The 23,963-nt window shown below is 45.6% G+C and overlaps 2 protein-coding genes across 2 annotated transcripts; one reads left to right on the plus strand and one right to left on the minus strand.

Annotated features, from left to right (window-relative positions):
• The first annotated feature begins 2,335 nt into the window (after positions 1-2,335).
• LOC127302309 (MADS-box transcription factor 8) lies at positions 2,336-9,368 on the plus strand. Its single transcript, XM_051332730.2, has 8 exons — positions 2,336-2,702; positions 6,012-6,090; positions 6,849-6,919; positions 7,495-7,594; positions 7,936-7,977; positions 8,089-8,130; positions 8,635-8,807; positions 8,895-9,368. Exons 1-8 carry the CDS (start codon positions 2,518-2,520, stop codon positions 8,956-8,958), a joined length of 756 nt encoding a protein of 251 aa, XP_051188690.1. The 5' UTR covers positions 2,336-2,517; the 3' UTR covers positions 8,959-9,368.
• A 2,902-nt stretch (positions 9,369-12,270) lies between these two features.
• LOC127302310 (L-ascorbate oxidase) lies at positions 12,271-14,639 on the minus strand. The gene is made up of 3 exons (XM_051332732.2): positions 14,188-14,639; positions 14,001-14,093; positions 12,271-13,783 (listed from the first exon to the last, which is right to left on the minus strand). The coding sequence occupies exons 1-3, from the start codon at positions 14,470-14,472 to the stop codon at positions 12,440-12,442; spliced, it is 1,722 nt and encodes a 573-aa protein (XP_051188692.1). The 5' UTR covers positions 14,473-14,639; the 3' UTR covers positions 12,271-12,439.
• Between the last annotated feature and the right edge of the window lie 9,324 nt (positions 14,640-23,963).

Raw genomic sequence — 23,963 nt, forward strand, 5'->3', positions numbered from 1 at the left:
GAGTGGAGGGGAATCAGAGATGGGCATCGACTCGTGGTGCTTGCGAAGATTTTGAGAGATAAAGGGGAGAGGAGTTGTCTGATCCACGTGTGTGGCCAGTTCACCATCTCTCCTTTTTTTTTCCTTTTTTCATTTTGATTAATTTTCCATGAAAATAATAAATTATTTCAAACCTAGTGGCGTGTCACAGGGCCACAATAATGTTTAACAAAAGTTAGTAGTGTTGGAAATAAAATCCGCACCACTAACATTTTCCTTCCATGTGGACATGTAGGGCCCACACAGTTGTCACACCACCAATATGGCTTTACCGGTGACATAGTTGATAGTATCGTGCCACAGCTGGTAATACTGGTGGCCCATGGAGGACCGGCCATGCTATCGATATGCGTACCTCTATAAGAAGTTTCCTACTAGTGTATATATGATGACTTCATCAATCTTGAAGCCCTGCATATAAGGTTTACTAATTAACGTGCCATTTGTGTTAGTGCCTTTGCATGCAGTGTTCATACTCTCTCTGTTCACAATTGGTTCGCGCTTTGGATTTGGTCAAAGTCAAACTTTAAAAAGTCTTGACTAAATATTTACAAAAAATATCAACATTTTTTGTATTCAAATCATCATAAAGTTTATTTTATATTATATATATTTGGTATTATATGTTTTGATATTCTTTCTTATATTCTAGGTCAAAGTTTACAACTATTGATTTTGACAAATCCTAGAAGGGAAACTAAATAAAAATAGAGGGATTAAGAGAGCAACAATTTTTTTTACGTGATTTTAGTTTAGCCAAACCAAACATGCATTCCCTTGTATTTACATATGCTATGTTGAAGTTCACGTAGGATTAGACATTTCATGATACATAATTGAAGTGTTGACCGCATTCCTGCATGGTTCTAATCATGCATTTAAAAAGTTCCAACAATGTGTAATATAATTTGAGCAAAAGAAAAGTTCAATGCATCAAAGTCATAAAATTCAACGCAAAGGATTTATGCGTGCATCCATATTTACATTTAAAAAACTCCTAGATCTAGAGATGCAAGAAAGGTTCACATTGAAGGAGAGTTCTTTGTTTGCCCTAACCGGAATAAATGTGAATCATATGTTATTATTAGTAAGAAAATCTAGACATGATAGAGACAATTTTTTTTGACCGAATTAGGAAATGCAATATTATTATGCATTGTTACGTTGTTTATTGTAATGAAATGTATACATAAAAAAAGCAAACTGATAGTTATTATGAAATTTAATAAATTGCACAGTTATTTATTTGACCTCCCTACATTTTGTGAACATATATAGAATCATTCATCCGAGCCAAGATTCACACACTATTAAAAGTACATTTCCATGTCCCCTAATTTTCCGTTCCGTTAAGGAAATACTTTACCATTGTCTATACAGAGTATACTATTAATCAGATACCAGGTACACATATACTACAAGGTAGCGAAAAAAGAAGGTGTGTTCTTCATAACAACAAGGTAAAACTACCGAGACAAGGCAAAACGAATAGGGCAACAAGCTGTCGCTTGGCAGCCTTACTTAATTTACTTACAACACGTAAGTAGACACTAGCTAGACAGCAAGTGAGTATGCAGGCATGGCCATGTCCTAGCCAGGTAGATGAATTTGACCCGAAAGTAGATGTGTTCAGAACGGAGCACGCACTGGACGCACGCCAATACGGAAGCGGCGACCATACGGTTCCGGATGAGCTTCCGCGAAACTGCACAGAAAATACCACATACGCACACGCAGCAGGCAGCTAGATCGCGGCAAGTTTGGTTCTGGAGCCAAGACTGACGCGCTCTCGCCGAGGAGCCCCCTGCTGTCTGCGCAATCTATGGTAACCACGAGCGTGTTCAGTTCACGGATAGTATTCCAGGTAGGAATGGGAATACATCGACCGCCGGATCCCAGCTTTCCGCCGTGCCGGAAGCCACGAACGAGAGAACTCGCGGCAACGAACGAGGGCCTTGCCCGAAATCACAACTCCCCGAGGTTCCATCCGGAAAAGCGCACGACTTTTCTCCCTCCTCCATCCCCACCTTTTCTTTCCCACTGGCCTCTCTCTCCACCTGTCGAGTCCCGACTCGTCCACCCACCCACAAACATCAGCAGCCACGAGCTGAATTCGAAAAAGGTGGCGTGTACGTAGTACGAGCCGCGACAGCGACGTAGTGATTGATTGGAGCGGGAGCTGGGAAGGGCACGGCGCTCTGCCCGCTCTAGGGTTTCGGGGCTCCCACCATTGCCGAAAATGGCAACCAGCCCTAATCACTCCCCACCACCACCGCCCTTTTAACCCACCTCCCCCACCCTCCCCACCCCATCCGATCCAGCCCCCTCCACACCTTTCCCCTTCTTCTTCCCTCTGCTTAGGAGCTGGCTGACTTGGCGGCGGTGGTGTGGGAGCAGCTGCGCGGCGGCACCTCGTACGGGAGACGCGGAGCTCTGGAGCTTGCGGCGGTTCCGGAGGGCGGGGCTGGCGCGGGCGGCATGGGGCGGGGCCGGGTCGAGCTCAAGCGGATCGAGAACAAGATCAACCGCCAGGTCACCTTCGCCAAGCGCCGCAACGGACTCCTCAAGAAGGCCTACGAGCTCTCCGTGCTCTGCGATGCAGAGGTCGCGCTCATCATCTTCTCCAACCGCGGCAAGCTCTACGAGTTCTGCAGCGGACAGAGGTATATACCACCTATGCGCGCGTGCGTAGTGTTTTCAAGCTAGCTACGCGCATGAAATGGGCTCTAACGGGCGGAGGGTATGGATTAGATCTGGCCGAGCTGGGGGATCTGGGTGGGGTGAGAGACGGCGGATCCGTGTGACGAGAAGCTCGATCGATCGGGCACACCGTGCTTTTTTTTTTCCCGAGAATTAATTACTTGGGAGTGGGAAATCGTTGGGTTTCTTCCGAGAATCACCAGGGTTTAGGTTGCTTACCTGCTGCCTCCATCGTTGATCTGCTCGCTAGATCTGCGGGATCCGGCTCTCATGGCCGTTGCAAATCATGGGTCTGGCACTTGGCGCGCTCTCCTTGCGTTTTTCGTTGAATTTTGCATGCATGGGAGCTGTAGAGATTTTAATAAGCGCGCAGGGGCTACGTGATTACTGTGTTATTACTGGACCGATCTCCTGATTGGGCAGCGTTTTTTCCTTGGGGATCTGGTTAAATCGTTGCTCAAAACTCAAAAGTATTTTAGGATGTGAATTTCGCTCTGGCGATATAAATTAATTTCGCTCTGGTGCTAGCTTCAGCTAGCCAGCGCGTCACCTAGATACCGGATCCGTGTGGCGACTGATGGATTTTTAGCATGCGCGTGCTAGTTTCTTGCATCGAGGTTCGCAGCATCGTTTATTGCATGCATGTCGTGTCGCTGGTTTGCTGCCGGTTTCCACGGAGAATTAGTTTTCGATTTTTTTTTTGAGCTTTCATGTGAGTTATTGCCTGTGTTGTGTGGCTAGCTACCTCAAATCAAGCGATATCAACACCTTCTATATTCCTTTTTTCAGTTAACTGATGAAAAATATTTGTACATTTGTTGACAATAAAATTTTCTGATCCTCGATCCAAGATACATAAATTCTTTTGCGGTTGTCAAGTTAGTTAGAATGCTTGTATTGTAATAAGCAAGAAAATCTAACCATGTACATTTGTCTTCCCTCACAAAAATTATATAAATAGAAATGGGCATTACTAGTAATGGTGCACACCAGTTGGTTTCCTGGCACACAAAAAGTATATATCCAACTCTGTAGCTATATCACAACACTAGTCTACTTTCAGACAGGAATATGCCTTAATGAAAATTGATTCATGATCTCTTTTGCCAGGTTAAAAGCATTTGATGTGCCATCTGATTAGATAGAGGAAGTGTTGCTGTTTATGTACAAATAATCCATAACATGAATAGAAGTCAATCAATTTTCATTCATATACAAGAGAATTGGGAAAATGAAGTGAACCTAGTTCGCTTTGGTGGGAAAACATGAGTTGTGGAATGTCACCGCACAAGATATCAGCTCATCAACATCCACGTAGGCTCCAATTTTAGTTTCTTAACTAAAAAACATGTAAAAGTTCTTTTGTGAAAAAAAAACAAATTGGGCGATATTTCAAATTCCTCATAGATCCAAGCTGAGTTTGTCTAATAAAAATGTAAATGCTTTTTAAAACAGAAACTGCAAGAATAGGAAAATATCTCAAATTTAATAGGGCCCTATTGTGGGTAATCCTACATATGATGACATGAATTATGTCTATCACTGCTTGACTAAACGGCAAATATGTTTTTTGTGTTCTTTTAAAGTAGCTGACATAGCTTTAATCGGTATAAGCTTGGACTAGTAATGCTTAAATCGTCACTATGTATGTGGAATTCTCTTCACTCGTGATATTTTCAGGGCAGTTTCTCTTCAACTATGGTTTTGGTAATTAAACTCATATTTGATATTTCCTCACAACCAAAACTCTTATTCAATGAGCACCATAGGAAAAATCAGGAGGATTCATATGTGGTGTTCTATGCAGTAACTTGACGCCCCATTGGATGCGTGCATGCATGCATTCATCTGATCTCAGATATTCATATTCAAACTTAAGGAAAAAAATATTATGTCTGCCTGACCCATTGTCCAATCAGAAAAGAAACCTTTTCCTGATAATTAAATGGCTTGTCAGTTCATATCACTGCTGCAGATATTTTGGTAAAGATATTTCTAACATTTATTAAATGTTGAATGTGTATTCAGATTTTGTGTCTGTTTTCACTGTTTTTGCACCAGTAACTTGATGAGGTGCCATAATAAACTAGTACAGTACTGTACCCAAACCTAGCACCATTTAACTTGATTTTGGCTCCAAATGCATGATGCCAAAGTATGTGGACTTCATTTTTACGAAGCAGTGTAGTGTATTACTCTTCGTTAATGGTTAGTGTTAATAGAGTATCACTTCCTTCCCATGTTAGTTAGATTTACCAACATAAGTGAATAAAAGAAATGGTTGATCGGAACTCAAACTTTTTTTTGGTTGTATTGCGTCTAGAATTTTGGGCTGTATTTGGCACTGTATAATTTTAGAGGGATTCACCTGTTTAATATAGGAGGCTCCTGGGGTAGTCTAGGGTAATTAAGGTAAAGGTACACAAGATTCCTAGGACTGACTGTGAAGTACATGTAGGGTAATATGCCGGGCTTCAGTTGCCAGCCCAGCTCTCTTGGTCGAGTAGTCTTTTCATTTCTGTTAGAAGAGAATATACTTTTATCAGATGTCACTTCAGAACCTATACGATTGCTACCCAGTGCTCCAGTATTTTATGCTGGCAGATCAGCATATTGTCAACGCCTACCGTAGCTAGCTAGAAGTCTAGAAATGTGCTCAGCAAGCTCAATTCACAGTACGCTCCTCTGAATCTGAAACTTGGTAGTACTCTGACAGTTGGCGTTCTCTTGTATTCTTCTCTTGTTATTAACTCATACTGTTTACCCGCTAAAAAAAAACTCATACTGTTTTATGTTTTATGTTTTATTTCCAGTTGTTTTACTTCTCTGTACATTTACCAAAATCAGTTTATGGAAACATACTTTGGATGCAGAGGCTGGGGCTATTCCTTCATTTCGAAATTATTTTTTATCAAAATCAGTGAAATTTTAAAAATTATGGAAACATTATCTATGAACATAAATTACCAATGCCAATATAATTAATAGTACCGTGCCCTCAAAGTTGTGGCCTGCCAAGTATATTTAGCAAATTAACGTGCAACCAAAATTTTGTTATAGCCCTATAATATTTATTGCTTTACATTTTTTGTCCCCTTCTCAAGCACCATTTCGTTAGAAGTGGCACATATACCATCTAGCTCCACTTAATTAGGAATCTGTCATCTGTATGTTTAAATTCCACATTTTCAAACACCATGATATTTTTTTACTAATTGGTCCTTGTTCATATTAGCTTTTAATTGGTCCTTGTTCATATTTTGAACTTGTAGCATGCCCAAAACACTTGAGAGGTACCAAAAATGCAGTTATGGTGGTCCAGATACTGCATTGCAGAATAAGGAGAATGAGGTAAGTTCTGTTACTTAGTTCTGATCATTTTTATGCGTGATAATTTTAGTGGTGAGTTCTGATGAAGCGCATGAAATGAAGTTGTGCTCTAAAATCCTTTTCGTTAAAAGATACTGCTAGTTTGCTAATTGCATTAAGCAACCTAGTTTCAATCTAGTATAAATGGATCAGATTACAAGTGATTTATACCACTTTACTGACAATTAACTATATATTAGGTAGTTAATAAGTACAAGCAATGTTTACTGCCTACCTATATGGAACTACACTCCAGGAAAGATCTTGAAGTTCTCTGGAATGAGAGCACTGCAGGAACTATGTTGTACAACAACAACAACAAAAACCTTGTTTCAATGTTTTTCTTAATTTGATTTTAAGCTTCAAGAGTAAACATATATGCTGGTTTTGATAAGTTGAACATTAGTTTTGTGTAGTTCCAATGGTTTTATTTTTTTCTTCTACAAGTTTATTAGTGCACATTGTTCTTTCTTTCTGTGTGATACTGCATCCGCACTAACTGAAGATGAACTAGAATCACTTATGACAGAACAAAATGTGAATGATGTGACCATTGAGTTGTCATGAAAGATGAAAATCATGGTCAGATTTTTTTGTTTGTTGAACTAATAGCATTCCATATGTAAAGTAAGCTTAGTTTGCTTTGATGGATGCACATGTACAAATTGTTGGCTTTATTCCTCTACTGTTTTGCAATTTGTTAAACTTTTTTTTTTACTGAAGTAGCACTTTTTTTTCAGTTAGTGGCAAGCAGTCGAAACGAGTATCTCAAGCTGAAAGCCCGAGTGGAAAATTTACAGAGAACACAAAGGTAAGTTGCTTACTTAAATTCTTAAGTTTTTTAAAGATAAAGTGTCCCTCTAATCCAACTTAACTTGGAAAAAAAGTCCAGTGGAAATAGTATAAATAAAGTGTAATCTCAACTTTGAAATAAGATACATTCAGTGAAATAATTTTCTGAAGTCCAAAACTCAATGCTTGCACCTTTTGGCATATTTTAATTGGTTAATTACCAGTGATTCGGAAAAAAATGTAGATACTACCAGAAACTAGTTATTGTGACATGAAATTATCTTCTGAAAGGGCAAACCTATAGCATCCTTAATTAGGAATTAAACTTAATGAGCATTCACATTTGTAAGAAGAATGTTTCAAAATCAAAACATATATACACACATTTTTATTACGCATTACTCTGATGGACTGGAATATATCCATATGTCGCTAAGAAGATTTACATAGATCGCGATAAGCTCCTAAAAAACAAAATAAAGCCAGGAGAAATATATACATCATATGTTGTAGTCAGTTGCTGTAGTTGTTGTATGTTTTAATTAATTGTGTGGAACTACTTATAATGATCATCTAACTTGGTGGCAATCACAGGAATTTGCTTGGTGAAGATCTTGGAACACTCGGCATCAAAGAACTCGAGCAGCTTGAGAAGCAACTTGATTCATCCTTGAGGCACATAAGATCGACAAGGGTAATGAACTATTTCTCATCAGACCAAATTCGTTAGGACTTTCCCGTTCCATTTCTGGAACTGGGTATTACCAGTTTTAAAATATCGGTTGCAACTCTGCTAGGTTATAATTATTTACTGAACCGTATTTGTCTGAATTATTTGATACGCCATCATTTTCAGGGATGCAAAGTTGTGCATTAAATAAATTTGATCTCGTAATGTTAACCATCATACAGTCAGACATGTCCTGAAAAACTAGACACAATTTGCTTCAGTCAGCCTGGAGTTTGCTATCGAGTATGTGCTAGCTAGCTCTAGCTATCTATACTCATGTCTGGATATTTTGTTGAATCTTGCAGACACAACACATGCTTGATCAGCTCACTGACCTCCAGAGGAAGGTATGCTGTTGACAAAAAACAAATAGGCATGAGTTATGTTATTGAATCTTTGTTGCTTTTGCCAGTAAATAGAGCTTACTGTTCCAACAATACCACTGTATGATTTTGCAGGAGCAAATGCTGTGCGAAGCAAACAAGTGCCTCAGAAGAAAAGTAAGTTTCCCTGCCCCTAGCCCCGTACACGTTCAGTTAACTAAACTTCTTTCCCACGGATAAAGTTAACTGAATTTCGGTACTTTAGCATGCATCTAGTTTCCTTGTTTTGAAGTTGAAGCCATCTGTACTTATGTTTGGATGTACCTGTCATATATGGTACTACCTGTTTCGAACCTATATATACTGAATGCTGCGAACAGTACACTGTACATAAGTGTCGTCTGGCAGTTGCTTCTTTTGCATATGCTTGCAAACGCAGGCACACCAAGGACAGTACAAACATGTCTACACATCTAAAAATAGTGCAGGTTCATTACACAAACTAATGCTTCAAAGGCCAAACAGAATTCAGTTAGCATATTAATTAGGACATCAGTACATCTGTTGATTTTTGTACTCATGGAATTAGCATCAATGTATTACTTTTTATGCACAGTCAAATGTAAGAAAGTAACTGAATGAAAGATGATTGATCTTTTCATCTGTTTTGGCGAGGAAAAGCTGGAGGAGAGCAGCCAGCAGGTGCATGGCCACCATATGTGGGAGCAGCAGCACGGTGTCAATTTGCTGCTCGGCTACGACCAGCGACAGTCCCCACAGCAGCCGCAACACCACGCCGGCAACGGGTTCTTCCACCCTCTGGACGCCGCCGCCGAGCCCACGCTGCAAATTGGGTACGTATATACAGCTTGTTGCACCTCTCTCTCATCCTGACGAACGATGCTGTTAATTACCGTGCTAACATTTCCCAAGTTTTGCAGGTACACTCAAGAGCAGCTGAGCAACTCGTGCGTGACGTCCTTCATGCAGACATGGCTACCTTGAAGACGTACGGGCGATATGTGATGGACCACGATCCAGCAATCTAATAAATACATGCGACGACGACGCTTTACAGTCCTCGCATCCTACCTACGTATATTCCGGCCGGGTAGCGACTATCGCGTCCATAGTTCTGTGTGTTGTGTGATGAAAAACTTTTGTGATCGATGTAATGTCAAGACTACTTGCTTTGCTTGATGCCCAAACGTGTCTGGTAGGAAGGGAGTACGTCAGTGTAGTATCATACAGCCTATGCACTGTATCGTAGGCTTGCTGCTGCGAATAAGTGACGTACAGTCCTGTACCTTCCATGATCCGCGGTGCAAGTTTAGCTGTACCCCGTACGTACGATGATGATGATAATGGATGATGTGATGCTATAAATTGAGTGGCTATATAAAGTCAATTCTACATAGTATTGTTGAGATCGTACATATATCTAGAAAGCTGAAATTGTGTGCAGAATTTAAGCATGGATGAACCCATGCTTACTTGTGATGAAAGCTGGGTGAGCCATTAATTTGTTAATCACTTTGTGTGTTGGCAAGAAATTAAAAAACAATAGGAAATGCATGCATGTCATACATTAAATTTTTAAATTGCCGACTATAGCATGCTTTTCGGAATCTCTTGCCATTTATTGGCTACATAAGAAAAACTGCTAATAGCCAGCTATAGCCTTATTTAGCCCCTAATTAACCGTTAATTTAGCCGCTAATCCTCATGTTTTCTAAATTTCTCTTCTCTTCTCATTTTTATTTCTTGTTTAATGAATTGGGGTTCAATATGATTTGATAACACATATGAGTGGAATAGTCGAATACTTATTTGCGTTAAGGCTGGCCATAGTGGTAAGTATCATGTAGTAATATCATATGCATGATACTACTACATGATACTATCTCTATAGTGGGTAGTACCATGTAGTAGTATCATAGTTATGCTATATTTATTGTTTTTTAGAATCTCAATGTAAATTTGTGTACAAGATTTGTTTAGCATTAACTTTTCTTGTTTTTTGCGTTATGATACGGTATCTACCTATGTTACTCTAATCTCCTCTCTCCTCCTTAATTAGCTGCCACATCAGCATTTTTGTGGGACCAATGTGTATGATACTAGCTATGATACTAGCACTATGACTAGCCTAAATAGTTGAATGAGTTGTAACTTGAATCATGTTTGAGTCATAGTTTTCCTCTTGTTTTGGGGTAAGATACGTCTTAAATTTTGCATGCTTTTGGAAAAACGCTAAATGAATTAGCACGCCATAGCCAGCCTTAGCCTTCAAAAATATCCAACTAAATGAAATAGCCCGCTATTTTAAACTATGTATACAATGCACGGAATATATTGCATATTTTTAGCTTACTAGTGGTCTAGTGTGGTGCTTAGCTAGAATTGTAGAAGCGGAGGTAACTTTTTGAAGCGAACTGAGAAATCTGCCTTTAGGCCATTCCTTTTTTTGTGAGGTTTTTTTCGCAAGGGCCTTTAGGCCATTCCCAAGGAGGATACACATTCTTGTCGCAATGCTTTAGAAAAAATCCGAGACGGCACCGTACAAATGCTAAAGTGATGCTAGCTAGCACAACACTTATTGAATAAAAAAGATTAGGTTACAAAAGCATAAGATAATATGTATTCCGAAATGTTGTGCTCCCGCCGATCCATATTGCTTGTCAGTGATTTAGCATAAATTTATACTACTAAATTAGGGATAAGTAATATAGGTCGAAGTGAGTATCTAAACATCTAACTTCAGGTCAAGACAACATATTGTCTAGGAGACTACCAACTTTGTAGTCTATAGTGCGTAAACTGAGAATATGAAGAAATATTTAGCATCAACTGCAAACACCTAATACCAACATCTACAAGCATGTAACCTTCTGAAATCAGGGAAGAAAAATTGACATAAAGTTAGGAGATTTAAGTAGCTTTGAGTTTTCAAAGAACAACAACTAGATGTTCGTTATGGACTTTGAGACATGGGTGAAAATGGAGCGACCAAGAACAAAAGTGAAGGATGTCTTCTTTAATAGAGGCTTCTTTCATGTTGGTGATGGCGAGCAGATGCGGGCCCGGCAGGTTATGTGGCTAGGAAATTCACCCTAATTCCAATATCCATCATTATATAATATTTTCTAAAACAAAGATGTCTCACTGACACATGTTTTGTCCCAAGCACCGATGAATGTATTTTTCAGACGGGCTTTAACGGAGTGCAAATGGATGAGATGGCATCCAGTGCCTAGGCTAACAGCTAAAGGAACTTTCTCTTTTTTTCATTCATCATTAATATTGGGATTTTTTCAGTCAAGTCGATATATTTAGATTGTATGAATGATCATACTAACTTCTTGAGAAAATATTTATGAAAAATTAAGGTACCACTTACAATCAGGTTTCTGTGTGATTTGTATATCACAAGGTGCTAATTACAAAGGATAACTTTATCAAAAGAAAATGACAGGGTACTATGAAATGTTGTTTTTGTGATTAAGATGAAATAATCCAACATTTATTTACATCTTGTCCTCTTGCAAAAATTGTTTGGCGGATTGTACATATAGCCGTAACATCGCAACCTGCCACTTAAAAAAAAAACATCGCAACCCCAAATACTATTACTCATTTCTTTGGTAACTGGTTGAGAGGGGTTGGTAGCAAAGATAAAATTTAAATATGACTAGAAGTTTGTGCTTTATTATGGGCTTTATGAACGTACATAGTGAATATATCTATAATGTGCAAAAAAACAACAACTTTATTCATGCAAGTTATACCTATGACTACCCGTTCGATCCGTATGTCATCTTACCTACAACCCATGGAGAAGCAAATGAATATGGATACTTTGTGCAACCGGCTGAAACTGGCTGCATGGGGTTTACACATCTAGTGTAGGCAGCGTTTTGATCTTAGGGTAGCACATTGATGCCGAGTCATTTCATGTTATTGTACTTTACATGGTTCATATATGTATCGATCTTGTGTGATCCATGATGCAATCTTTTTTAAACTTGAGAACAAATAAAGTAATAAAACGCCACATGCGATGTATCGATGCGGAGGCTGAATCGTCATCCTCTTTTAAAAAGATTAATTTAAAATAAAATTAAAATCACTTATTCGCGAATGGAGGAAGTACCTAAAAAACAAATCTGTTTTGTGGAAAGGTGGATGAACCTCCCAGCCCGATGGAGTGCCCACCTTTATTGCAAAGTTTAAATGTAAAAGATATAGACAACAGAAGATGGACGACGTATATATATATATATATATATATACACACGTTTTCACATATCATTCCGACATTACAACATCATCACTTATAATTCAAATAAATCCTTTAATACATTATTTATTTAAATACATTAAAAGAAAAAATGAGCCAATTGAACCTATCTATCACCTGTATTGTCTTCACAACTAGGATCGATGAAGATCTTCTAAATGAAATGATAGGTTGCAACTGATCGACTCAATGCAGTTCTTTGGAACGTCCACAACCCATGATGGATGGAGGGAGGGGGCCGACCCTCTCGATGCCCTCCTCAAAGACCACGCCCATGCCCATGAACACATGCGCCTCGACGTGGCAGTGAAACAACCACACCCCCGGGTTGTTCGCGTGGAACCTTAGCGCCGTCCACCCATTTGGGTGTAGTGGCACCGTGTTCTTCATAATCGGATCCTTCACGTTCAGAAGCCTCCATGTGTCCGATGCCGGATTGAACTTGCCGTCACCGTGGCCGAGCACCCAGAAGTCGTGCCCATGGAGGTGCCATGGGTGTGTCTCACTCATGTTGTTAAGCGCGTTGGAGTTCTGCAGCACCACGTCCACCACGGAGTCAAAGGCCAGCCGGTAGACCGGGCTGCCAATAGTACCGTTTGTTGTTGCCGGCGAGGAGATGTCGTGGCCCATGTGGTCGTACGTGTCGAGGGGTGGGCGCTGATCATACGCATCGGTGAGGCCGTGCTTCATCGAGACAAGGTAGGGTGTTGCCGGGAAGTGGAGGGACATGCCGTTGATGGTCCACTTGATGTGGCCATTGATGTTGTTTTGCGTGTTGAGCAGGAGCAATGTGCGGTCAGCTCTTTGTGGGACCGGCACGATGTAGCTCGGGTGAGCGACGATGGCCTTGCTCTGCTCCACCCTAATACCTGTGTTGTTCCATGCCGGGCCAGTTGGTGGTGCAGTAGGCGGTTGCTTCCGCGGGTCGTTGCCGGTATAGCTCACAATGGCCTTGCCACTTGGAGTCATGGGGTTGCGGCTGACGATGTGGGACGTGGCCCAGTAGTTCCTCCTCGGGTCCTGGTCGGCCCTGACCAGCACAGAGTAAGTCTCGCCGGAGTAGATGAAGAGATTCCTTACCACGAACGGCCGGACGTAGTGCCCGTCGGCCTCCACGACTGTCATCCAGTGGCCCTCGATCTCGAAGCTGAGTGACGAGAGCGACGTGAGGCTTCCGATGCGTAGGAGATAGGTCTTCCCTGACACGAAGGTGAATTGAGTAGGCAACGCGCAGTCTGGGTGGGAGTTGTTGCACAATCCGGTGGAGTTAGCAAGCTTCGAGCAGTTGAACGTTCCTCGGCCATTGATGAGGAGAGACTGGGGCTCGCCGACGAAGACGAAGGGTTTGGCGGAGAGTCCGGTGGCCTGGTCGTAGACGCTCTTGTGCCACCAGTCTTCTAGGAGGATGGTGTGCTGGTCGTCGTACCTGAAGGGCTCCCTGACGCTTTCTGGCATGGTCACGACGATCATGCCATTGAGCCCCGCCACGCGTTGCATGCCGTAGTGGGCATGGTACAAGTACGTGCCCGCCTGAAATCGCGCAAACACTTCATTCAGTGATCACGCATATGCATTGACAAAGAAAACGACGAGCTTCTTCTATACGTGTTCAACATTGTACTTTCTCGGACTCAAACTAATTGACGCAGTTCAAGGATACAGTTGTATTAGACATAGTAAGTATATGATTGTGCCAATTAATTTAAGCTGGAAAGAGTATTGTAGATTTTGTAGTTCAATTTCTTACCCTGTCGACCACGAATTTGTAGGTGAAAGTTTCGCCGGGGAGGATGGGGCACTGTGTCACGCCGGCGACTCCGTCAGCCCAGGGCGTGTCTATCTGCAAGGCGGCACCGTATCGATCGTCAACATATAGTCCTGAATAGGCAACAGTAATGCCGGTGCAATTCCTGCCATGTCTGACTGATTGATACCTGGCGGATGCCGTGCCAGTGGATGGCGGTGTTCTCCGTCTCGAGCTTGTTGTGGACTGTGACGACGATAGTGTCGCCCTGCGTGGCATAAATGGTCGGACCGGGAGCCTCGCCGTTGACGGTCACGGCGAGCTTCTTGAAGCAGTCGGGGGACTTGTGCTGGTACGAGATTTCCCAATCGTAGTGGCGCACCTTGGCCTCCGCCCCGAACGGGAGCAGAGAGCTGCAGAGGGAGAAACAGAGGACGGCGGCGGCAACAACCAGTGGCCTCGGCGACGCCAGCATCTTCGCCGATCAATGTAGATGCGTTGGACAACAGTACAGCCTTCTTAGCTGCGATGGAGCTCGCTGGCTGTTGGATTTAAGCAAGAAGAAGCTTAACCGCTAGCTGAAGTAGCTAGTTTGGCTCCTGTCTGCTTGATGTTCCAGCAACTGTTGGTGTGTGTTTGCGTTGTTCTGTGGAAGGCTCTTACGATGAAGCACTCTATATGTAGTTGCCAAATACTAGTACAAGCAGTATGTTAGGTGATGATTGGGTAGAGCTGAATCGCTCCAGGAGAGCAAAGTGCATGTGCACGAGTCTAACAAGACGACCATTAATTGAAGCAACGCTTAGTCTCGGCCTAACGTGTTGGCGCCGGGTGTCTCTCCTGTGTGGATTAAGAATTGGTCCATCAGGCCGCCGAGCCATGTGTGCCTGAGAACGGATCCGGTCCTGCACTACGGGAAAAAGTCTCACTGCCGTGCGCGCCTCTTTGCCGTGTGCCTTCGTGACCCTTTGCCGTGCGGCAGTTCTTTGCCGTGCGCCTCGCGCACGGCAATGACAGCTTTGCCGTGCAGCAGCGGAAAGACGCACGGCAAACAAAAGGTCCACGGCAAAGCTACAACTAGGCGCTCGGCAAAGCAGCCTCGCACGGCAATCCCGCCAGATGGCGCACGGCAAAGTAACGCCACACGGCAAAGAGGCCATGAGGGCGCACGGCAAAGATGCGGTCACGGCAACGACGTCTTTGCCGTGTAGGCCAACCCTTTGCCGTGCGTGTTTGCACGGCACAGAGTACAATTTTATTTCTTTTCCTTGTTTTGTATTTATATTTATATTAATACTTATATTTGTTGTAAAATTAGTTTTTTACTTTTTGTAGACTATTTGTTAGTGTTACTTAATACAATCTGTATACCGATAAAATAAATAATCTACATCTTCATCGACCCCTCCCCCCAACATATCAGGGTTTCAGAGCAAATTAACGGGGGTTCGGTGTCTGCTAAGTGTTATCGCCCACACATATTTGGTGCAATTTATTGCAGCTTTACACCTTACACGACACTTCCAAACATATTTAGGTCTACATGCAAGTTTGGCTGGGATTCAAGTGCTCCGGAGGTCTCCCCCCCCCCAAACAGCGGTCTATATATGGGCCCCGGCGGTCTACCCCCTAGATTTCACCGCCCGAGGTTCCACCAACATATTTTTTGATAGGTTTGGTTTTGGTTACACATGGAAAACAAGGTTTGGCACCATTTGGCACATTATAGCCTCCGGTATACCCGCAGCGGGACACTTCAGCCTACAAGTCGAGGAATCTTCCAAGTGTTATCGCCCGAAAGAGGGGAAGCTCACACATGGGAGCTATGCCTTGCACCATTTGGTGAATCACACATTCCACCACACTTTCACACATATCCTAGGTCCACATGCAAGTTTTGGTGGCATTCCGGTGCTCCGGCGGTCGTTCCCCCCCCCCCCCGAAAATGGCTGTCTGCATGCCTCGGGGGGTCTACCCCCCTAGATTTCACCGCGCGAGGTTCAACCAACATACTTTTTGATAGGTTTGGTTTTGGTTAGTCCATATACACATGGAAAGCAAGGTTTGGCACCATTTGGCACACTATAGCCTCCGGTATACCCGCAGCGGGACACTTCAGCCTACAAGTCGAGGAATCTTCCAAGTGTTATCGCCCGAAAGAGGGGAAGCTCACACATGGGAGCTATGCCTTGCACCATTTGGTGGATCACACATTCCACCACACTTTCACACATATCCTAGGTCCACATGCAAGTTTTGGTGGCATTCCGGTGCTCCGGCGGTCGTTCCCCCCCCCGAAAATGGCTGTCTGCGTGCCTCGGGGGGGTCTACCCCCCTAGATTTCACCGCGCGAGGTTCCACCAACATACTTTTTGATAGGTTTGGTTTTGGTTAGTCCATATACACATGTAAAGCAAGGTTTGGCACCATTTGGCACACTATAGCCTCCGGTATACCCGCAGCGGGACACTTCAGCCTACAAGTCGAGGAATCTTCCAAGTGTTATCGCCCGAAAGAGGGGAAGCTCACACATGGGAGCTATGCCTTGCACCATTTGGTGGATCACACATTCCACCACACTTTCACACATATCCTAGGTCCACATGCAAGTTTTGGTGGCATTCCGGTGCTCCGGCGGTCGTCCCCCCCCCCCCCCGATAACGGCTGTCTGCGTGCCTCGGGGGGTCCACCCCCCTAGATTTCACCGCGCGAGGTTCCACCAACATACTTTTTGATAGGTTTGGTTTTGGTTAGTCCATATACACATGGAAAGCAAGGTTTGGCACCATTTGGCACACTATAGCCTCCGGTATACCCGCAGCGGGACACTTCAGCCTACAAGTCGAGGAATCTTCCAAGTGTTATCGCCCGAAAGAGGGGAAGCTCACACATGGGAGCTATGCCTTGCACCATTTGGTGGATCACACATTCCACCACACTTTCACACATATCCTAGGTCCACATGCAAGTTTTGGTGGCATTCCGGTGCTCCGGCGGTCGTTCCCCCCCGAAAATGGCTGTCTGCGTGCCTCGGGGGGGTCTACCCCCCTAGATTTCACCGCGCGAGGTTCCACCAACATACTTTTTGATAGGTTTGGTTTTGGTTAGTCCATATACACATGTAAAGCAAGGTTTGGCACCATTTGGCACACTATAGCCTCCGGTATACCCGCAGCGGGACACTTCAGCCTACAAGTCGAGGAATCTTCCAAGTGTTATCGCCCGAAAGAGGGGAAGCTCACACATGGGAGCTATGCCTTGCACCATTTGGTGGATCACACATTCCACCACACTTTCACACATATCCTAGGTCCACATGCAAGTTTTGGTGGCATTCGGGGGCGGCGGCTGTCGTCCCCCCCCCCCGAAAACGGCTGTCTGCGTGCCTCGGGGGGGTCTACCCCCCTAGATTTCACCGCGCGAGGTTCCACCAACATACTTTTTGATAGGTTTGGTTTTGGTTAGTCCATATACACATGGAAAGCAAGGTTTGGCACCATTTGGCACACTATAGCCTCCGGTATACCCTTAGCTGGGACACTTCAGCCTACAAGTCGAGGAATCTTCCAAGTGTTATCGCCCGAAAGAGGGGAAGCTCACACATGGGAGCTATGCCTTGCACCATTTGGTGGATCACACATTCCACCACACTTTCACACATATCCTAGGTCCACATGCAAGTTTTGGTGGCATTCCGGTGCTCCGGCGGTCGTTCCCCCCCGAAAACGGCGGTCTTCGTGCCTCGGGGGGTCTACCCCCCTAGATTTCTCCGCGGGAGGTTCCACCAACATACTTTTTGGTAGGTTTAGTTTTGATTAGGCCATATACACATGGAAATCTAGGTTTGGCACACTTTGGCACATTGTAGCCACCGGTATACCCGCAGCGGGACACTTCAGCCTACAAGTCGAGGAATCTTCCAAGTGTTATCGCCTGAAAGAGAGGAATGTCACACATGGGAGCAATGCCTTGCACCATTTGGTGAATCACACCTTCCACCACACTTTCACACATATCCTAGGTCCACATGCAAGTTTTGGTGGCATTCCGGTGCTCCGGCGGTCGTTCCCCCCCCCCCCGATAACGGCTGTCTGCGTGCCTCGGGGGGTCTACCCCCCTAGATTTCACCGCGCGAGGTTCCACCAACATACTTTTTGATATGTTTGGTTTTGGTTAGTCCATATACACATGGAAAGCAAGGTTTGGCACCATTTGGCACACTATAGCCTCCGGTATACCCGCAGCGGGACACTTCAGCCTACAAGTCGAGGAATCTTCCAAGTGTTATCGCCCGAAAGAGGGGAAGCTCACACATGGGAGCTATGCCTTGCACCATTTGGTGGATCACACATTCCACCACACTTTCACACATATCCTAGGTCCACATGCAAGTTTTGGTGGCATTCCGGTGCTCCGGCGGTCGTCCCCCCCCCCCCCGATAACGGCTGTCTGCGTGCCTCGGGGGGTCTACCCCCCTAGATTTCACCGCGCGAGGTTCCACCAACATACTTTTTGATAGGTTTGGTTTTGGTTAGTCCATATACACATGGAAAGCAAGGTTTGGCACCATTTGGCACACTATAGCCTCCGGTATACCCGCAGCGGGACACTTCAGCCTACAAGTCGAGGAATCTTCCAAGTGTTATCGCCCGAAAGAGTGGAATCTCACACATGGGAGCTATGCCTTGCACCATTTGGTGGATCACACATTCCACCACACTTTCACACATATCCTAGGTCCACATGCAAGTTTTGGTGGCATTCCGGTGCTCCGGCGGTCGTTCCCCCCCGAAAACGGCGGTCTTCGTGCCTCGGGGGGTCTACCCCCCTAGATTTCTCCGCGGGAGGTTCCACCAACATACTTTTTGGTAGGTTTAGTTTTGATTAGGCCATATACACATGGAAATCTAGGTTTGGCACACTTTGGCACATTGTAGCCACCGGTATACCCGCAACGGGACACTTCAGCCTACAAGTCGAGGAATCTTCCAAGTGTTATCGCCTGAAAGAGAGGAATCTCACACATGGGAGCTATGCCTTGCACCATTTGGTGAATCAAACCTTCCAACACACTTTGACACATATCCTAGGTCCACTTTCAAGATTTGGTGGCATTCCGGTGCCCCGGCGGTCATTCCCCCCCCCCCGATAACGGCGATCTGCGTGCCTCGGGGGGTCTACCCCCCTAGATTTCACCGCGCGAGGTTCCACCAACATACTTTTTGATAGGTTTAGTTTTTTTAGGCCATATACACATGGGAAGCTAGGTTTTGCACACTTTGGCACATTATAGCCACCGGTATACTCGCAGCGGGACACTTCAGCCTACAAGTCGAGGAATCTTCCAAGTGTTATCGCCTAAAAGAGAGGAATGCCACACATGGGAGCTATGCCTTGCACCATTTGGTGAATCACACCTTCCAACACACTTTGACACATATACTAGGTCCACTTGCAAGTTTTGGTGGCATTCCGGTGCCTCGGCGGTCATTCCCCCCCCCCCCGATAACGGCGGTCTGCGTGCCTCGGGGGGTCTACCCCCCTAGATTTCACCGGGCGAGGTTCCATTCTATGTATGAACTTTGTTGGACTATTGTATGGACTATTATTGTATGAATTTTGTTGATGGTGATGTGCAAGTGCTCTATATATGAATTTGGATGTATATATGTATTTGCGATAATTTTCAGCATCTTTGCCGTGCGTATGCACACGGCAAAGACTATTGCTCACGGCAAAGTTGGGCTTTGCCGTGCACAGACGCACGGCAAAGAGAAGTTGCACGGCAAAGGCTCTCTTTGCCGTGCGGGTAGCCGCGGGCGCACGGCAAAGGGCCAGTGCCGCACGGCAAAGCTGCCAGGGCGCACGGCAAAGACGCCCGCTCGGCAAAGACGGGGAGACCTTATCCGCTCGTGGCGGCCCGACCTGGCCACCAGCTCGACCACACAAACGCGCACGCACAAACACAGATAGCCACCGCCACCGCCGCCGCCGCCGCCTCGCCCTGCCCCCGTCCCGCCGCGCCACCGCCTCGCCGCCTCGGCCCCGCCACCGCGCCACGCCATCCCACCTCCTCGCGAAGGCTCCTGCCCCGACGCGCTACCGGCCTCCTCCTGACCTCCGTCGTGCCGCCGCCGCCTCGCCCTTTCCCCGTCGCGCCGCACCACCGCCTAGCCGCCTCTGCCCCGCCACCGCCGCGCCAGCCCACCTCCTCGCGAAGGCCCCCGCCCCCGACGTGCTCCCGGCCTCCTTCGGCCCTCCCGTCGTGCCGCCGCTGCCTCGCCGTCCCGCGCGCCGGGCCCCCGGCCTCCTCCCGGCTCGGTGACGCGCCGGCAGGCGTCCTCCTCCCCCCTCGCCGCCCCGCGCGGCAGCTCCCCTCGTCCGGCTCACCGGCACCAAGTAAGTGCGCCCGGCCTCCTCCAATACATCCCTGCATCTTGTGTAGTTAGTGTAGGGACTTAGTGTAGTTTAGTTTAGGATTTAGTGTAGTTTAGTTTAGGATTTAGTGTAGAATTTTAATGTGCTGCGGTAGTGTAGGTTAGAAATAGGCCAATATAGGGAAAAAAAGATAATGTGCTGCCGTAAAAGTTGTGAAATATGTGTGTGCCCCGGCCCTCCTCCGATTATAATGTGATGCAAGCAAATTATAAGTAATAGTTGTCAAAAAAAATTGTGTTCGCTTGCAATAATTAGTAATTCATTTTCTCGCTATGCAGGCGATGCTTCGAGGTGGACACGGGGGGCGGCGTCGCGGGGGTCTTTGAGGGGGCGTCTCGAATCTTCTTCGCCGATTCGCTCACGCGTCAAGGGTAAAAATCTCGCCCCTGTGTACCTAGGTTTTTTTGTGGGTCTAGATCACCAAGTCTGTCGCGATACCTAGGCGTCTTTTCCCGACCGTAAGGGTTACGCGGATAAATATGCATTAGTGGTCTCGCATATTATGAAGCGTAACTCTTACGGCATTTATCGGGACAGTCGGCGGATGCGTAGTTGGGTACGTTCTCCCTGCTCTACCCCGATCCGAGTCAGGATTTCGGCAGCGCCTCCCCGTTGTTCTCCGGATGCACACCCCTCTCGGCTTTTTGGCGAGACGTGTATCGGGAGAGCAGCGGGGAGGTGCTGCCGAAATTCTGTCTCGGATCAGGGTAGGGCAGGGAGAACGTACTCAATCTACGGATCCGGCGGCTGCTAGGAGCCCACCTAGTAGAGATTCAGGTTGATGCATGCGTAAAAAAGGAAAAATTAAAATGCGGATCATGTTTGATATAAATTCTAAGTTCGTCTGTTTTGGTGCTGGTTAGAGGATGGATAACCGTGACTGGATGTACGATGGCAGAATCGGTCCGTGGAAATATACTGAGGAATGGGGAGAAAAGACCAAGCAGTTCGTGGACAGCGCGTTTGACATCCCTAGCAGACCCAGGACAGTTTTTTGCCCTTGTAGTAAGTGCGCTAACCAAAAAACACAGGACAAGGAAACTATGAGTCTTCACCTGATCAAGTCTGGGTTCAAACCGTCCTACAAGATTTGGACTTTTCATGGAGAAAAGGCGAAGAAACGTGCTAGGAAGGAGGTGCGGCAGATTCAGCCTACGAGAGAATATGATACTGGGTTTGATAGGTGCCTAGAGAACTTGGCTAATGGTAATGTGCCTGAAAGCCCTCATGTAGAGGCGGAGACATCTAGGGATGCGGAGACAAGTGAGGAGCCGGAGGAAAACACAAAGAAGTATTACGAGGCTTTGTTTGCTTCGCAGAAACCCCTACACGTAAATACATATGTTACCCAACTAGATGCCATCGCTCGCCTTTTGGCCTTTAAGTGCCACAGGAATCTGTGCGAGAGATGGGTTCGATGAACTTCTGGTCCTCGTTGGCAGCATTCTCGCCGAAAGGGCACCTCTTGCCGCAAAACTTCTACTATTCGAAAAAATTGCTCGGTGACCTCAAGATGTCATCTCAACGAGATACACGCTTGTCCAAAGGGATGCATGCTATTCAGAGAGGAGCATGCTAACACAAACTATTGCATCCATTGCAATAGCTCTAGGTACTTTGAGGTTGACACCAATGGTGATGGTCAGAAGAGGTAGACCACGGTTGCCAAGAATATCCTCCGCTATCTTCCAGTCCTACCGAGGATCCAGCGGCTCTTCATGACCGAGGATATCGCCCACAGATGAGGTGGGCTGTAGAAGGGATCAGACCAGACAGTGGCAAGATGATACATCCGTCGGATGGTACTTGCATGGAAGAACTTTATCAAGAAATATCCCCGAAAGCCGGTGACCCGAGGAGCGTAGCAATTGCGATATCAACCGATGGGTTCAATCCATATGGTATGTCGGCTGCGGTATACAGTTGTTGGCCGCTGTTTGTTATTCCCCGAACCTACCCCGGCGTCGGCACGAGATCAGAGTACATGTTTGTGTCGATGATAATCCCTGGACCGAAATACCCGGGTAAGAACATGAACGTGTATCTGGAACCACTGATTGATGACTTGCTTCTTGGCTGGGAAGATCGCGGGATCCGAACTTATGACGCGGCAAAGAAGGAACACTTCGATATGTATATGCAGTACCACACGTCTCTGCATGACTTGCCAGCACGTGCTTTGTTCTGCGGGTGGTGTACACATGGGAAGTGGCCTTGTCCGGAGTGCAGGCAAGCCGTGACTTTCTTCTGGCTAAACAAGGGTGGCAAGTATTCCTGCTTTGATGAAGCTCGGCAGTTCCTTGAGCAGAATCATGAATACAGGAGTGATGTAAAGAGCTTCAAAAAAGGCCGTGTTGTCCATGCACCGAAGCCAATTCCGAAGACCGGACAGAAACCAAGGCCGAGTTAGACGCTCTCCAGCCTAACCCTGATGGGAATGGTTTCTTGGGATATGGGGAGACACACCAATGGACCCACAAGCCGTGCTTCTGGAAGCTTCCTTACTTTGAGTTTCTCGAGCTCCCGCATAACATTGATGTAATGCACATCGAGAAGAATATCAGTGAAGCCATTTGGAGCACCATAGTGGACACTGAGAAGACGAAGGATAACATAAAGGCTCGAATTGACCAAGAAAAGTTGTGCGATAGGCCAGAGTTGAACATGAAGCCACCTCATGGTGCCAAAAAAACTTGGACTAAGCCACACGCTCCGTTCTGCCTCACAAAGGCCCAAAAGGGAGGTCTTCCAATGGATGAAGGACTCCTTGTTTTTCCCTGATGGGTTCGCAGCCAACTGGATGAGGGGTCTTAACATTGAAACGTTGCGAGTACAAGGACTGAAGAGTCATGACTACCACGTATGGATTGAGCGGATAATGCCGGTGATGATTCGAGGCTATGTCCCTGAGAAGACTTGGCGAGTGCTAGCGAGGTTGAGTTATTTCTTCCGCCAGATTTGTGCTAGGGAGTTAGACACTAAAGTGATTGAGAAGCTGGATGAACAGGCACCCATGTTGCTTTGCGATCTAGAGAAGATCTTTCCTCCAGCGTTCTTTAATCCGATGCAACATATGATCCTCCACCTCGCGAAGGAATGCTTAAAGGGGGCCGGGTGGGGCCGTTGGCAGTTTGGTCCCGAGAGAGAAACACAAAAGCTTCGTCAGATGACTGGCAATAAATGCAAGATCGAAGCATCCATAGCCGAGGCAGTCCTGAACGTGGAGGTGGCAAACTTCACCACTAAGCACTATGATCCCAACATTCCCACAAAGCACAACCCGGTCCTCCGTTACAATGCCGCCAACAATGAAGATGTACCCAAGCTTAGCATCTTCACAGGGCTTGGCGGCAAGTCAAGTGGCTCGAAGCCGTACACAACGAATTTACATGAGCGGGAGTTGATCCACTCATATGTCTTGAACACCATGGTGGAAGTGAAGCCGTACATCAAGTAAGTGCTAACCATTTAGTTATTCGCAAACATTCATCGTATGTTCGTGGCTAACTCTTCCTCCGTTCATTCTTA

The sequence above is a fragment of the Lolium perenne genome, chromosome 5, assembly GCF_019359855.2.
Source record: "Lolium perenne isolate Kyuss_39 chromosome 5, Kyuss_2.0, whole genome shotgun sequence".
Classification (NCBI taxonomy): domain Eukaryota; kingdom Viridiplantae; phylum Streptophyta; class Magnoliopsida; order Poales; family Poaceae; genus Lolium; species Lolium perenne.